General features: G+C 36.7%; 1 protein-coding gene across 1 annotated transcript; it reads right to left on the reverse strand.

Moving 5' to 3' along the window:
* Nucleotides 1–954: 954 nt before the first annotated feature.
* Nucleotides 955–3,903, reverse strand: LOC103400937 (thiol protease aleurain-like). Its single transcript, XM_008339632.4, has 8 exons — nucleotides 3,346–3,903; nucleotides 3,123–3,244; nucleotides 2,464–2,579; nucleotides 2,182–2,255; nucleotides 1,805–2,069; nucleotides 1,565–1,696; nucleotides 1,342–1,477; nucleotides 955–1,243 (listed from the first exon to the last, which is right to left on the reverse strand). Exons 1-8 carry the CDS (start codon nucleotides 3,537–3,539, stop codon nucleotides 1,206–1,208), a joined length of 1,077 nt encoding a protein of 358 aa, XP_008337854.1. The 5' UTR covers nucleotides 3,540–3,903; the 3' UTR covers nucleotides 955–1,205.
* Nucleotides 3,904–15,853: the final 11,950 nt, after the last annotated feature.

Genomic DNA, 15,853 nt, shown 5'->3' on the forward strand with positions numbered 1-15,853 from the left:
ACACTTTTGGTCCCCGTAGTTGGAACAATTTTCCACTTTAGTCATTTAGTTTGTTTACTTCAATTTTAGTCCCAATCGCTTGCCTCGTTCAAATTGAAGATGGAGATTTTGACATCTCGGCACGCGCATGTCTTGTGCGCAACGACTTTCGAAATTCCGGTGATGGTTTCAAAGAACCCCAACTCAATGCAACTCTCAAATTCTTGAAAACCCAATTAGTTTCCGACGAAATCTAAAAGCTAAAACCGAAGAGCCTTTGCAGAAATTTCTAACCCTACTTAGCTTCGAAACGCCGTTGTCCGGTCGGCCTACTTAGCTTCGAAACGTCGTTGTCCGGTCGGCCGGCCGCAGCGAGCCAACAATAATGCTCGTACCAAACACACATCAGAAGAGAACGAATTGGAAGTTGTTGCGAGCTTGAAGGTTGCGGCAAAAGTGAGGAAGGTGTTGAGGAAGGCTTAGAGTACGAGAAAGCCGACGATCATGGCGAGAGAGATTGCTTGAGAAGCGAGAGATTGCTTGGGAAGAGGGAAGGGTTTTTTTCCATTTAATATTTTTAAATATTTTTAGTTTTTTCAATGTTTCAGTACTTAAATAAAAGTTCGGCTCAAAGTCTTTTTATGAAAGCATACACATGTCATTAACATTTCAGAAAAAAGTGAGTATAAGAACAATTAGGTGGGTTTAGCAGCACTCAATAAATATAATCAAGTTTTTCGCCCCTTCAAAATTTGACCTTGTTGCCATGTTTATTCTCATGAAATGAGTGTTGGAATTATCCCAATATCTAACTTCCCTTGTAGCGCATGAAATGAAATAGTTATTGTGAGTTTTTTAACGTTAGATTATGTAATCTAATACCTGAAAAGTCAAAGGACATGATCAACAAATAAAGGCTCGTCGATCTCATATCCATTTTTTTCTTTTCGCATCTCGATTTATGACTTCCTCTACTCCAAGTAAACGTGCAACTTTAATTTGAACAAAAGGACCTTTCGTTGCTTATATTACATAGGCCATAAATAATAGTCTTCGTATCTTATTTGTGCATCAAGGCAGAAACAACAGAGTCACCACTAAACGACGGCCCGTTCCTTCACCTTCAAGCTGGAAACCCTAGTACAACACAACATATCCCAGTCCGAAACAACGATGAATTTCGTATTACATATCCACAACCAAGCCCACCGTTTCTTTCGACAGACTTACGCGACAACCGGGTACGATGCACATGTTGCAACACCTGCAATCCAGATCATTGAAATCAATAAGAAGCTACAACTCACTTTCCAGCCAAAAACATATCTCACATTTATTAGTTTAGCAATCCGAAAAACTTACCACACATGTTCTTCCCATACTCCATCTTGAAGTAGCCATTGTCGCCCCAGCTTTCTCCCCAAGAGTTCTTGATGAGCCAGTACGGGACGCCGCCTTCCACTCCGTACCCAACTGCAAGAACTGCATGGTTCACATCCTACAAACATACACGAGATTAGGATAACATTTTGCTTAATTTTGGAAATACAAATAGATTAAGACTAAATCAAAAGTTAAAACTCACCATGGGGCCGGTGCCGCATGTGTCACTGGTGTAAACTCCCGACTTGTAAAAGCGGAAACCATTGATGACCTGAAACGCCACACTGACAGGCCGCACAAATGCAACGGCATGCTTCAATTCTTCTTCAGCACCCTGCATAATTTTGAAACATAACAATTACAAGCTGCCCCTTGAAATTTAAAGCATTTCAATTGTCAGAAAGTGCTTATAAGCTCAGCTTTTCAGTCCCGTTAAGCTTACCAGGGTGATATTGACAGAGTCGACGACTTGGACACCAACATTTTCTGCCGAATATTTGCAAACACCGTCGACTCCAACATACGGATAAGCAGCCTCGGTGTCAAGACCGCCATTGTACTTGATGTACTCAAATGCTTGAGATGGCAACCCACCACTGCAGCCGTTATTGTTGAAAGCGCCAGCGCAATCCACAAGCTGCTGCTCAGATAGGGAGATCTGCTTTCCGAAGGCCTGCACATACGCTGCCTCGAGAGCTCCAGTGGTGCTGCATCAGCCATATATTAGTGTTAGACATTCGAAATACACGATAATTAGTATGCCTTAACTTACAATTTGCATCCGGTAATCATCGAAAATACTCAAGCTAGGAAATAAACCTGAATGTCCAGCAAGATCCACAGTGACCTTGATCTTTAACTGGAGTCACTATGCCTTCTTCTTTCCAGTTTTTCTGTACATATACACAAAGGAACAGTCGATATTAACTTCAAAGCGGTAGATCTAGCTAGCTACGCGTTTATTAGTAACTGATCATAACAATTGATTATAATTGATGTAATTAATGTGCCGATTTACTGCACAATAGGGGTTTCTCTTACATTTTCCTTTGTCTTAATATAAAGTTGCAAAAAATATTGCAGCAGCAAATGACTATTTACCGAGTCAGGGAGAACGGCATCAGTGAGCTTGTGGTTGCCCTTTGTGGTGGCGGAGCAGTTCTGAGCAGCTCCCAACCTGTGCCTTGTGAACTCTTCCCAGCTCCAATCAGCAAACCCTTTGATATATCAATCAATTTAACCCTAGTTAGTAAATTCACCTACTAATGTGTAAGAGATTTTTTTGGAAGTGCTTTTAAAATAACTCAAAGCGCTTTTGGTGAAAATGTTTTCGGAACTAAACTTTTAGCAAAAACGCAAGTGAATACTGAAAAAGCAAAGTATTTTTTTGGAAGAACATTGGAACCCAAAAACATTTTCTGCAAGAGTACTTAACTACCACAAAAAGAAAAGTGAGTTGTCGATGGAATGATATTTACATATCTCGATTGCTAAACTAATCAAAATCAAATAGAAATTAACGATATGTCAATTACATATCACATCTACAATTGGAATTAGTAAATTGATCATTTCGGCCAATTTCCCGTCTTTTTTCTCTAAATTTCAACCAGATACTGTTTTTTTTTCTTTTTTTTTTCAACCAGATACAACAATAACTCAGTTATAATCCAACGCAGAAACAAAATTAATATCTTTTTTATTTAAAAAAAATAAAAACAGAGAGAAGACAGAGAAGGAAATGAAAAAGGTTGACGTACGATTGAGAGCAAGAGTGTACGGCAAGCCCTTCTTATTGGTAGATCGAATCAGCTTCTTATTCTCCGAGAAAATCGCATACCGCAGCTTCATCTCCTCCGCGCTCTCGTACTTCTTCCCGTACCTGATCATTCCCAAAAACCAAAGAAAAACAAAGTCAGTTAATCGGACGGTGGTGATCTCTGATCAGGAACGAACTACTCCGCGTGGAGCCGGCCAACCCACCTGTGAGCGAAGCGGGCGAAGGAGAGGACGTGGCGGCAGTTGCCGAGGACTTGGACGACTTGCTCCTCCATGTCACTTAGGGAGTCGGACACCAATCGGATTGGGTTGGACTCATCGAAGCTCGATGCTGCCGCGACGCAGCTGATCGCCGCCAGGGCCAAGGCGGCCGACAAGAATAGCGTCAGCCGAGCCATGTTATGTCGGAGGAGAAGATCGACGGAGATTCTGCTGATTGAATATTTGGTGAGGGGGAGGCCACTCTGGTGCTCTGGAATCCACTGATTGGGCTTCTTATTAAACAACCATAACCAACCAGCAGTTGCCACGTTGCGGTCACGCTTACGTACCTCGTCCAATTTTATACGTATTTTTTTGCTGTAATTTACCTTGGGTTTTACTTTTCATAGGGTCTAGGATTCCGTTATCGATGACGTACGGCGTGACCTCAAAAGCTTTTTGGGCCGTTTAACATTTTGTAAGTTTGTGGTGTAATGTAAAACATTTTCCGTCCATAATTTGCAACTTATTTTTTTTTTTTCCTGATCAATAATCGTGATTCATGATATATGAACTCCTGATGTCTTCTAACAAAGTAAATACTAAACGTGTTCAATATCCCGTTAAGTCCATCTAAACCAATTGATTGAGTGATTAGCGGATTGGATTGAGTTCCTAACTTTTAAAACCAACACAATTGGATCAAATGAACTCTAGTTCGACAATATGTCCTATATATTATACAACCAAAACACGTGTTAATTTTAAAATGTGTGATCAATATTATATTTGATTTTAATTGTTTGATATTTCATTTTTTTTCGTTGTTAGAATCGACTATTTTATCCAACTCAATCATTCGGTTGGATCGGTTCAAATTATACGCTAGTATAGTTCTAAGATTGAATTAGATACAATTCAATGTACGTAAGATCGGATTTGAATTGATTAAATTTTATTGGTTTCGAATCATGAACACCCCTATAGTAGAGACTCAATGACCATGGGAAAACTGTCAATGACCATGGGAAAACTATGTCATACCTTGTTATAACACTATATGAACTGAATGTACTCATTTGAAGATGTTTCAGTTTGTGGTGATGGCTTTGCCAAGCAACACTGGTCTCAATAATTGAACCAGTTATTTTGTTTTGTTTATTTTTTGTCATTGCTGGACTCAACCACAATCACCATTTGTCACCTTCAAAGAAAAATCCCTCGAATAGTAGAATGCACTATTTATTTATTTATTCAACGACGGAAAATGTTGCATATAAATTGGAAAAAAAAAAAACAGAAGATAGAAAGAGACATGGAACAACACTATGAAAATGATGTTCAACAAAATAAACTAAGAAAAGATGGGTACTAAAAATCGGCATAAATATCATGAAATGAGCTTAAATGGATGACATCAATAGAATTGGTCCCATAAGGAAACCGATATCTAAGATAAGATTCCAAGAAAAAAAAAATCTAATTGTATGGTTGGTGATGAATGATAAGGAAAATGTTAATTAGGCTTAAAAGTTGCTCTTTGGTAAAATGGAGTAATTCGAACAATGGAAAGTGGCTAGGCCCAAGCGATTTAATTTAAATGTTTTTCTTATACAGATATTATTGAGGGAGGGGAGCAACTGAGTACTACGGTATAATGATATTCATTTTCACTTGTAAGTGAGAGGTCTTATGTTCGATTTTTGCCAAAAACGAATTTGAACCACATTATTATGGCAAGCCCATTATGAGACTTAGTTCACTGTCCATTGTGAGGCTTGGTCTCAAATTTCTAAACATTTCAAACAATTCCTATTGAAAATGTAATATTTGTTTTAGTTGGTGGCTTCGCCACAGTAGTCTACCATTCCCTGAGTCGGGAAGACTTACATAAGCATTTCAGCCTCCCTTGAACACCATCTGTTAAACCCCTATTCAAAATTTGTTAAGTTAACTCAATAGAAGGTCATGAAACCATAGCCTTCACCAACTAACAATTGTCACCACCCCTATTAAGCTATCACCTACAAATCCAACGCAAAACCAACAACTCCACCCTACAACTCAACCCGCAAACATCGAAAAGAAGGTCATGGAGGTTGCTAAAATAGTATAGACTGCCAAGATGCAGTCACCACTATCTTCACCGCCCACAAGAAAAATTGGAAGCTTTGACGAATGAGGAAATCACATGAGCAGAAATAAGCTTCTTGAAACCCTATCTAAATTCCTCTTTTTTTGTTAGGGACAATACTTGGCTACTCAAAGATGAGTAGGAATTCCTATTCAAAACTCTTAGTGTTTTCATCACTGAGCTTTATGCTTATGATTATAACCGTTCATACTATGAATCACACTGTAAATATCATCTCTGAAAAAAAAAATTAAAACTAAGGTCCTTTAGTTAATCTATTGTAGCAAATACATAGACGATTTGTAATGCTTTTACCATTACCATTAATTTGTTTTTAAACAGTTTGATAACTAAACGACCTTAGTATTAATAGATTTCTTGCAGAGGCAATCTTTATAGGGTGATTTATAATATGAATGGTTCTGATTATAAACACGAAGTTCTATAAATAGACAACGAACAATTTTGAGAAATCTTGAGTAGGGGAGTTCCTACTTATCTTTAAGTAGCCAATTATTGTTCTTTTGTTAGGAGGTTGCCTTTTCTATGTAATTTCAATTTGGATCCATTTTCGATTCAATTCAATACCCGTTATTGAATTCCATATTATATAATCTATGTTTGAAATTTATATTTTAAGGCAACTAATATTAATGTTGACTGTGATATACCCATTTTGGGACAGCCTGTCTCGAAGATATGTATTATTTTATTATCAATGACATGAATTTACTATTTTACCCCCAGTTATGAGCGTTGTGGTGTGTTATTTAGGTAAGTGTTGAAATGGATGGAAAGGAAAGAAAATAAAAAGAAGAAGGGAGGTCACATGTGTGTGTGTGTGTGTGTGCGTGGCTGGTAGAAGAAAAAGAAGAAGAAGAGGTTGGGCAGCTTAAGAAGAGGTTGGGCAAAGCTGCCCAACCAGAAGAAGAGAGCAGGAGCTCCGGGAGAGAAAGGAGAGAGAGCTGGCAAATCAGGAGAAGAGAGAAGTAGAGGATGGCCAACCAGAAAAGGGGAAGGAGGGTAAGGAGGGAGAGAGTGGCGCGGGCGATCGGCTGGATCCCCTTGGCCCGTTCTTGACCTGGTCGGCACCCATACCTATTTTCGATGATTTTCACCCATTTTTCCTGCAAATTTCTTCAAGAAACCTCATGGGAAACACTCTAGGACCCTTCCTCTATCCATTCCATCTCAAATTTGGAGAGTTTTGGCTTTGAAAATGCAGAAAACCACAAGAAAGGGGTGCGGCGGCTTTGGCTTCTAATCATCCAATCCCGAAGCAATTCCTTCCAATTGTCACCACCCATAACATCCTCTTAAGGTCTAGAACAAAGCCCAAGCAGTGGTGGAGGCGTTGGAACAAGTTTGGAGGTCGAATCGAAGCACACCAAATTCTAGGATCCGCACGGATTTTGGTGAAATTGAAGTGTTTCCAAGCCAAATTGGCCTTAGTCACAGGTATGAAAGTTGTTCTACTCATTGAGATCTTCAAATATACAAATTTTGGTAATTTTTAGAAATAGTTGAATTTTCCGGCGAGCAGGGGCGGCCGACCACCACCCGCGACGGCTGGTGCGGCGGTGCGTGGCTTGAGGGCCGCCAATGCTATTTTTAGACTATATGTGATGTCTTGAATTCAGTTTTGAGAAGTGAATGTCGTAGATTGATTGTTAGAGCCAAACTTCTATAAGATACGTTAATAGGCCATTATATGAATCGATGATCCAACCATCGGATCGTCACCAAACTTTGATACATAGTAGTACGTAATATTTGAAGAATGTAGGAACTTACGGATCAGGAATTTGATGGACGGATCTTCCCGAATTGGATTTGTAAGTTCATAAAATAAAATGTTAACCGCCACTTAGTTTTGGAAATTGGCGGAGTCCAACCGTCGGATCGTAATAAAATTTTAGTATGTTGTTCTAGAAGCTTAATGTGTATCTTGGGATGTGACGGATTAGAAATATGAGTTGTGGATCTTCCAGATTGAGTTATTTGGGGTTATGACCCTACCGTCGAACTTAGTCAACGGTTGACCTTTGATTAACGGGTCTCACATTATTCTTGAATGCCCTTGAAGATATGTGTTATGTGAATTACATATTCTATGGATAAGAGTTCTGAGATGTGGTTTGATAACTGTTTTAGGCACCGAGTGTTCGGGACGCCTTGGTTCTGATGTTACGGAGTCGTAGCGCGGACCCCAGGTGAGTGAGCAGTTATTTTTAGTATATATATATACTTGACGTTTTTCCCAGAAAACGTATTTAAAGGAAATGCAATTTAAATGCCATGCCATAAATGCCATGCATATACAATTATGTTTCGTGCATGAATTTGAGATGTGATACCTTATATATATAAATATGGTGCTGTGGAGGCACATGTAAGTTCAGGTAAGTTGTGTTTGGTTATGTAAATCATCGATGATGCGATATGTGATTGAGAAGCGATAGCTCATAAACTTACACCCAGGGTGATTGCGATTTAGCCAGAGAGAGCTGGCACATGCCTGTATATTATGTTACCTCCCGCACCATATGCTCACATTGGATCCAATTAGATGCACAGTCTTGTCGTACAGACCACTATAAGTGGTTCCGACTCGTAGGTGACTAACGTATTATCACACAGCTAGTATTGAGAAAGTAGAATTGAGCATAACCGTATCTCACCCAACCTTGTCGTACAGACCCTTTTCAGTGGTTCCGACTTATGTGCAGTATATTGCCGTATAGATCATAGTAGTGACTCCGGCTAGATTGAGTTTGAGCTATGAATTCAGCCATATAGACTACCACAAGGGTTCTGGCTAACGTATTATATTTCTATGAAATCATTATTACCTGAATTGTTTACTTTGTTATATCTTGGCATGGCATGCATAAGTTTATGATTATGTGAAGCATGAAATGATTTGATACGTGTTCATATATATTTATGTATATGCTTATATATATTTTCTGGGAAAGTAACCATATACTTGTTTTACAGCGAGATGTTAGTATATTCAAAGGAAAATAATGTTTTCGTATAAATATGTTTTACTGACCCACGCAACTTTGTTTTTCACCCCTCCAAGTCTTAGATAGCAGAGTTTGGTGGCCACGAGGACTCCAACGGTGTTCTGACAGAATCAGAAAAAGTAGGATTCATCTTTGGATGTTGTATTTTAGTAATCATCCTACTCGACTGCAACTAGACGCTCTTATTGCTTTGAAAGTGTATTTATACACTTAAACTCTCACTGACATCCTTTCTTAATTGGGATTGTTAGTTAATAGGTTTTAAATTGTTAGTATTTCTCTTACTCTTTATCGTTTCCGCGTTGTGCTCATGGCTACGTCACTCTCACGTAACGGCCAATATGTCTCGACTCCGATCGGGGTGTGTCACATTTGGTGGATTTTAAATATAATCTATTTTTGAAAAATTAACTGAAGTTTAATGGATGCGACATTTTCAATAGATTGAGTACTTGTTTAGAATGTTTAAAAATAGTGAAACTAATTTAAAATGACACTAAAAAATTAAAGAGTTTTAGGTACTTAAGTCATTTATAAAATGAAATAACATCTTGGTCATGCATGATGTATCTCAATTAAACATCAATATCAATCTTATATGATATTTTAAGCAATTAACTGGGAAAATTCCAATATTGGTTGGGAAAGGACCAGTGAATGGATTATGACTATACACTACCTTTAACAAGACGTATTCGATCCTCTCACTATTGTCAATACAACACTATTCTCAAGACAACACAAGTAGGGTAATGCTACAAAATTTATAAACTAAATGATGTGTCATCAATAAGAAATAAACAAGTTAATCAACACTTAATTAATAATTTAATCATCAACTTTTATGTTATTTAATTTACAAAATTTAGTCTACGCTTGTAGTCTCCCTAGCAATAGCAATATTTCGGCCAGACAAGAAAAATTTTAAATATAATTTGGAAGAGAACTATTTGCACAAATTTAATTCTTTCGAACTCAAATGAATTGTGGGGAAGTGAGATACAGAAGAGGGTAGAGTAATAAGTCAAGATTATTGTAGATTTAAGTTTGTCTAATATAATGAGACAGATAAAAAATTATTAAGACATTTATTTATAGTGCATAATATTTAAGGATCATAGGAACCTTTGGATCAGAAATCCTACATACGGATCTTCCTGAATTGGATTTGTAAGTTTATAAAATAAATGTTAACCGTCACTTAGTTTTGGGCAATTGACAGAAATCCGACCGTTGGATCGTAATGAAATTTTAGTATGTTATTCTAGAAGCATAATATGAATCTTTGGAAGTTTCAGATTGGATATCTGATATGCGGATCTTCCGGAGTGAGTTTACAGGGTTGTAGACCCAACCGTCGATCTTTGATCGATAGTTGACTCTTGATCAATGGGTCTCAAATTATTCTTGAAGGTCCATGAGGATATGTTTTATGTAAATTAGGTATTCTATCGGTAAGAACTTTGAGACGTGATTTGATACTTGGCCACAGGCGACGATAGTTCGTGATGTCTCGACATTCGTGCGAGGGAGTCGTAGCGCGGACCTAGGGTGAGTAGGTCTTTTCTCTGCTATCGTATATATATAAGATTGATATCTCCTCAAACATTTATAAATTGAATATTTCATATAATTACTGTCAATGCTTTGAACTAATGCGAACTACGAATGACTTGATCCCTGTTTAGGGTACGTAGGTAGTCTAACAAGACATTAGATGCAACCATATAATAAATGAGACTAAATAATTGGGACAATAGCCTTGTTTGGGGAATTGAACAATGTGAAGGACATTGGTGGAAAATGTGAGAATTAACCTTATGATTTGGTAGTTAATTGTTGTTCATAAATCAATGTGTGAAGAATCAAGGAATTGAAGTAAGGAAACGTAAGTAATGTTAGTTAATTAAACTAGTGTCTAATTGGGCTTATCACCGATAATTATTTCCGAAAATAAATAGTTTGGAAATGGAACGTTACAGATTATGCATTTCACGCCATGTTATATATATATATATATATATATATATATATATTGAAAATACTATGTTATAGTTGAGTTTTAGATTGCATCATGATATATTCATATGTGTATTACCTGTACCTAATTATTGTGAATGCTTCGAAGTGCCAAATGATGTTGCGGACGCCCAGGTAAGCTTCAGGTGAGTACATGTTGATGATAGTGATGGTAGTGAGTATGTTGATGAGATATTGATTCAGCCGTACAGGTCACGTGAAGTGACTCCGGCTAATATATTGATGAGATATGTGATGAGATATGGATAAGTCATACAGGTCACTATAGGTGACTCCGACTTATATGTTAACCATGATTGATGAGATACGAATAAGTCGTACAGGTCACCATAGGTGACTCCGACTTATGAGTTAGCATATATGTGATGATATATGATGAGATGCTAGCATATATTTATGATGAGATATGTAATGAGATGCTAGTATATATGTGATAAGATGCTTGCATATATTTATGATGAGATATGTAATGAGATGCTAGTATATATGTGATGAGATGCTAGCATATACTTATGACAAGAGATGTGATGAAATGCTAGCATATATTTATGATTAGATATGTGATGAGATGCTAGCATATACGTGATGATATATGATGAAATGCTAGCATATATTTATGATGAGATATGTGATGAGATGCTAGCATATATTTATGATGAGATATGTAATGAGATGCTAGCATATATGTGATGATATATGATGAAATGCTAGCATATATGTGATGATATATGATGAAATGCTAGCATATATTTATGATGAGATATGTGATGAGATGCTAGCATATATGTGATGATATATGATGAGATGCTAGCATATATTTATGATGAGATATGTGATGAAATGCTAGCATATATTTATGAGGAGCTATGGATAAGTCGTATAGGTCACTAGAGGTGACTCCGACTTATAAGCTAGCATATGTGATGAATATGCGATAAACTAACATATGTGATGAATATGCGATAAACTAGCATTTGTGATGAATATGCGATATGTTAGCATATGTGATGAATATGTGATGAGCTAGCATATGAGATGAATATGTGATGAGCTAGTATACGTGATGAAATATGTGATGAACTAATATATGTGATGAGATATGGGTAAGTCGTACATGTCACCATAGGTGACTCCGAATTGCGTACTAGTATGAGTTATTAATCACACGATTATTTGATATTGCTGACGAGATGCTGTATTGTGGTATATTTATGATATTTTTATGGAAATTATACAGGTGTTGTAGCGAGGGGTTATAATGTTTTATAGGGGTTATATTAAAATTTTATTTACAGGGTCACTCACATTTATCTTGTCTTCATCCTCCAGGTCTTATTAGCTGAGCTTTTTTATCGTCGAAGATTCGAGGCGATTCTTAGTATGGGAGATTATTTCGAGGGTACGATTCTTAATTCACTTTTCTGTACTTGCTTATGCTCTGACGTCACGTGTGAAGTGGGTTCATTCCTGCTCACCGGTGCACTCTGGTATCTAGACACTCTTAGGTTTAAATTTATTCACATTTTTCCACATTATTACACTTTACGGCTTCGTCACCTTCCAGGTGTCAACCAGCACAGCTTGATTCTGAGTCCTAGTGGACATTCCGGGTCGGGGTGTTTATATATATATACAAATCTTGTAAACAAATAATTTTCAAGTAGCCAAAAAATTGGGAATCACTTGAAATATTGATCCGTTTCTTTTTCTTTTGGTACATGAATTAATTTATGTAGTTCTTCAGTCTAAGATTCGTTTGGTTCGCCAAGCTTTTGTCTAATGTTGGTTTGAAATTAACATATGGTATAGTGACAGGAGAATCTTCATTAATCAATTTATGGGTGCAGTACAAGTTGAAATTTTGGCACCACAAGAATATTCAAAATCCTCCTAATCCTTTTTAATATTGATTATCCTTGTAGAGTGGAGGAGATTTTGTTTTTCTCTTTCTAATTATCGATGATTTTTCTTTAAAAATATCATTCAAAAGTCACCCTGTTATGTACTTCATAGGAGGAGGGATCAAATACAAAATCTTTATCTTTATCAAGAGAAGAGATGTCATGAATTCTTAAATTCGAAACTCTCTTTCCCTAAATTATATATAGTTTCAAATTCTTCCCATTTCTCTTGTTAATGATATTATTTATTTTTAAAAAGGAGAAGAGATGGCATGGGATGATAAAGGTTTTTTATTTTTTTTCCTGAACCACCTAGAGGAATGAGAGAATATCAATAAACCGTATTTTTAGTGTTTGATACTGTCGTAACGTTGTTACGTGGGATTATAATATCAGGCCTTAGCCCATGTGACGATTCAGAGTGCTTATACTCCACCCAAATTTTTATCCAAGGAAAACGAAGCCCATCCTTTACTTTCATTACGAACTTTCCAAGAAGCCCAACCATGCTTCGGGCCCTCATAATTCTACCTTCCACGAATCCAAGCACTTGTCCATGTCAATTACAAATACAGAGAGAATCTTACATACAACTGATAATATATAGTTTTATATGTTCATAGCATACGTGTGACTTTCTTAGTAGGGTTTATATCTCGAGCCCCGAGGTAGTTGTTGCCCCTCTGGCTCGCCTTGCATGGGGATATTTCGGATAAGGATTGTCTTCCCTCCACTTCGGGTGCCTTTCCCGTATCCTCCTGTTTGTGTGGTCACAGTTAAGCCACGTTAATATTTTATATTACTATTTATTTTTGTCTTATTATATTTATAAAAAAAAATATATAAAATGTTGACGTGGCTTAACCGTGACCACACAAAATAGGAGGGCACCGGAAGTGGAGGGCAGACAATCCTTGTTCAGATATTTCTGTGGTAATCAGTGAATTACTTATGCTCAACCGTGCGAGATATTTTTCAGTGTGATCGGTACACGAAATGGTACATCACGTGTTATTATACAAATTGTAGGATTTGTGTGTTAAAAAGTTAATAACTTAAAAAATAAAATTTACTACCACTTACATAAAAACACATGGTGTACCACCCATATTCCCGTCACAATGAAAAATTTCTCCAACCGTGCATACATACGTTAGTAATTGTGAGGTGTTAAAAAATGTTAATTCCACAATCAATTATAGATTTACTCAAAATCACCTGCACTTGTGTGGACGACTGACCCTTGCATCCATTTTACAACCCTCAAACTTATTAATTCATTGTTGTAGGAGGACGGTCACATAAAACACATCCCCTCCCCTCCCTTCCTCTCTGCTATCCTCCGCTCCCTCTTCATCTCCTAACCTAACAAATTCATGGAAATAAAATAAGGGAACTTTAACGAAAAGCTTCCGGTACTGTTCATTTTAACGAAAAACCACATTTTTACACTAAAAAATAATCCTGGTACTATTCACCTTACTCTTTATTTTGTCCTTATCGTTAAAACTCAAAAATTTCAAATCATTTTCATTAATTTTCCTATTAAACAATTGATGATGTTGTGCATAAACAAGCCATAATTAGGGTCAAGGTCACATCACTCTCGCAGCACTCTAATTTAACATAATATCTCTTCCTTTTCATACAGTAATATGCTTGGACAAAAAGGCATCCAGTGGACCGTTCTTGCACACAAAGTTAGTTATATACCAAAACCTACGTACACATTACATTGCTCCCCCAATATTTATATGCTGACTCCTCAGCTCAGCCCTCACACGATTCAGAAGAACAGATCATACATTTACACAGACCAAATCAAAGCTTTGTATATTTCTTCGAAAAATATAGGCCACTTGATAGTTGACTTACCTAATTACAAACCATTCAAAACAAGAAAGAGGAACCGTTTCACTCCGTGTTTAATAATATAGTTCCTGTTATGTTTGCAGTCATACTATATCTGTTATTGTTACGTACTTAAATACGTACTCTAAGATCGTGTGGCCTAACAAAATCAAGGTTTGCACCACACGTATGCATATAAGCTAGCCCTATAGTATACTCGGTTTGGTTGAAACAGTCTTAGTTTTAAATATTAGCCAAAGTCTCTGGTGGTTGAACTGATCGAGCACAATTTAAACTGCATCATGCTTACGATTATCATTAACTCCGCAGAGCCGTTGTGATGATATCAAATATATATGTATATATGTATAAATAGAGAATTTCCGGTTAATCGATTTTGTGCATTGCCGATCATCTAGTGCATGTTGGGCGACCGGTTGTGCAAAAATTTGTTGCGGTTAACTATATTATAGATAGATCATATTTGTAACTTTGGACTGTAAACTTTGACAAATATAGTGCGATCTTACATTTTTTTGACGTTGAATGACAATATCATATGTTATAACACTGAAACATACATAAAATGAGCTTAAAAGTGAATAACAATGATGAGTACTTTCATGACGTTCACTAAAGATTTATTATATATGTACCGACACGGAGTCCATATTATTCCATGAAATGGATTCATTAACATATATGCAACTCATATATATTATTTATAAACCAAATTGAGTATTTTCTTTTCTAATTTTTCTAAGATCATACACGGCCCGTTTATTTATCTAGATGATGTAATATGTTAGAAGAAAGTTGATCTAAAGTCAAGATGTAATACATAACTGCGTAGGATTTCAAGAAGTTTGATTTGTGTTTGGTTGTTTGGTAAAATTCCATTTCCACAGAGGAAGGTAGGGGCAGTTGTAGTTTGATTGAATACTGATCCCTTCTAATTCTTGACCTATTTGAAAGATCACTATAGAACAATAGTTTTTCATTTACTCACGTGATCTTAGTACATTGTTTTATGTCATGCGTATGTCGATTACTAAAACAATATACTCTTACCAAAATAATATGAATGAGCACTTCTTACTATCGTTTTCGTTGGTTTGATCAATTTATCAAAGCAAATTTTAACAAATTTCGTCTGAGTATGAGATTACAAAGGAAAATTATTAATGCACATCGTTTTCACCTGTTGCACGCCCTCTTGTATAACTATCGAATTGAACAAACAAAAGCGTAAAGACTATGAAAACAGACGCGTCAAAATCACTCCCCTTAAAAACAAAATAAAAACAGATGGAGACTAGATGCAAGATGAAGGCTTAGTAAAAATTCAAGGTATTAATCAGCCAAGGATAACAAGGGTTTAAAGTAGGGCAATAAGGGATCAAGTGGATATTAATTTAAGATGAGCTTACTGAGTGGGACAGGGTTTGATCATTGCCTAGCTAGGACTAGGAGGGTTAAGGAAAATAATTAAATTAGGTTAATCTCCTCATTAGCTAGCAGCCCCTGACGTCTTATATAGAGCTTCTCTGAAG

The sequence above is a fragment of the Malus domestica genome, chromosome 15 (assembly GCF_042453785.1).
Source record: "Malus domestica chromosome 15, GDT2T_hap1".
Lineage (NCBI taxonomy): Eukaryota > Viridiplantae > Streptophyta > Magnoliopsida > Rosales > Rosaceae > Malus > Malus domestica.

Bases quoted from the DNA above. Each gene is read 5' to 3' on its own strand.
- LOC103400937 (XM_008339632.4), bottom strand. From the start codon at position 3,539: ATGGCTCGGCTGACGCTATTCTTGTCGGCCGCCTTGGCCCTGGCGGCG. The intron at 2,070-2,181 runs GTTTATTTCCTA...TGGCTGATGCAG, and splicing joins GGATCTTGCTGGACATTCAG to CACCACTGGAGCTCTCGAGG. The intron at 1,697-1,804 runs GTAAGCTTAACG...AAAATTATGCAG, and splicing joins ACTCTGTCAATATCACCCTG to GGTGCTGAAGAAGAATTGAA.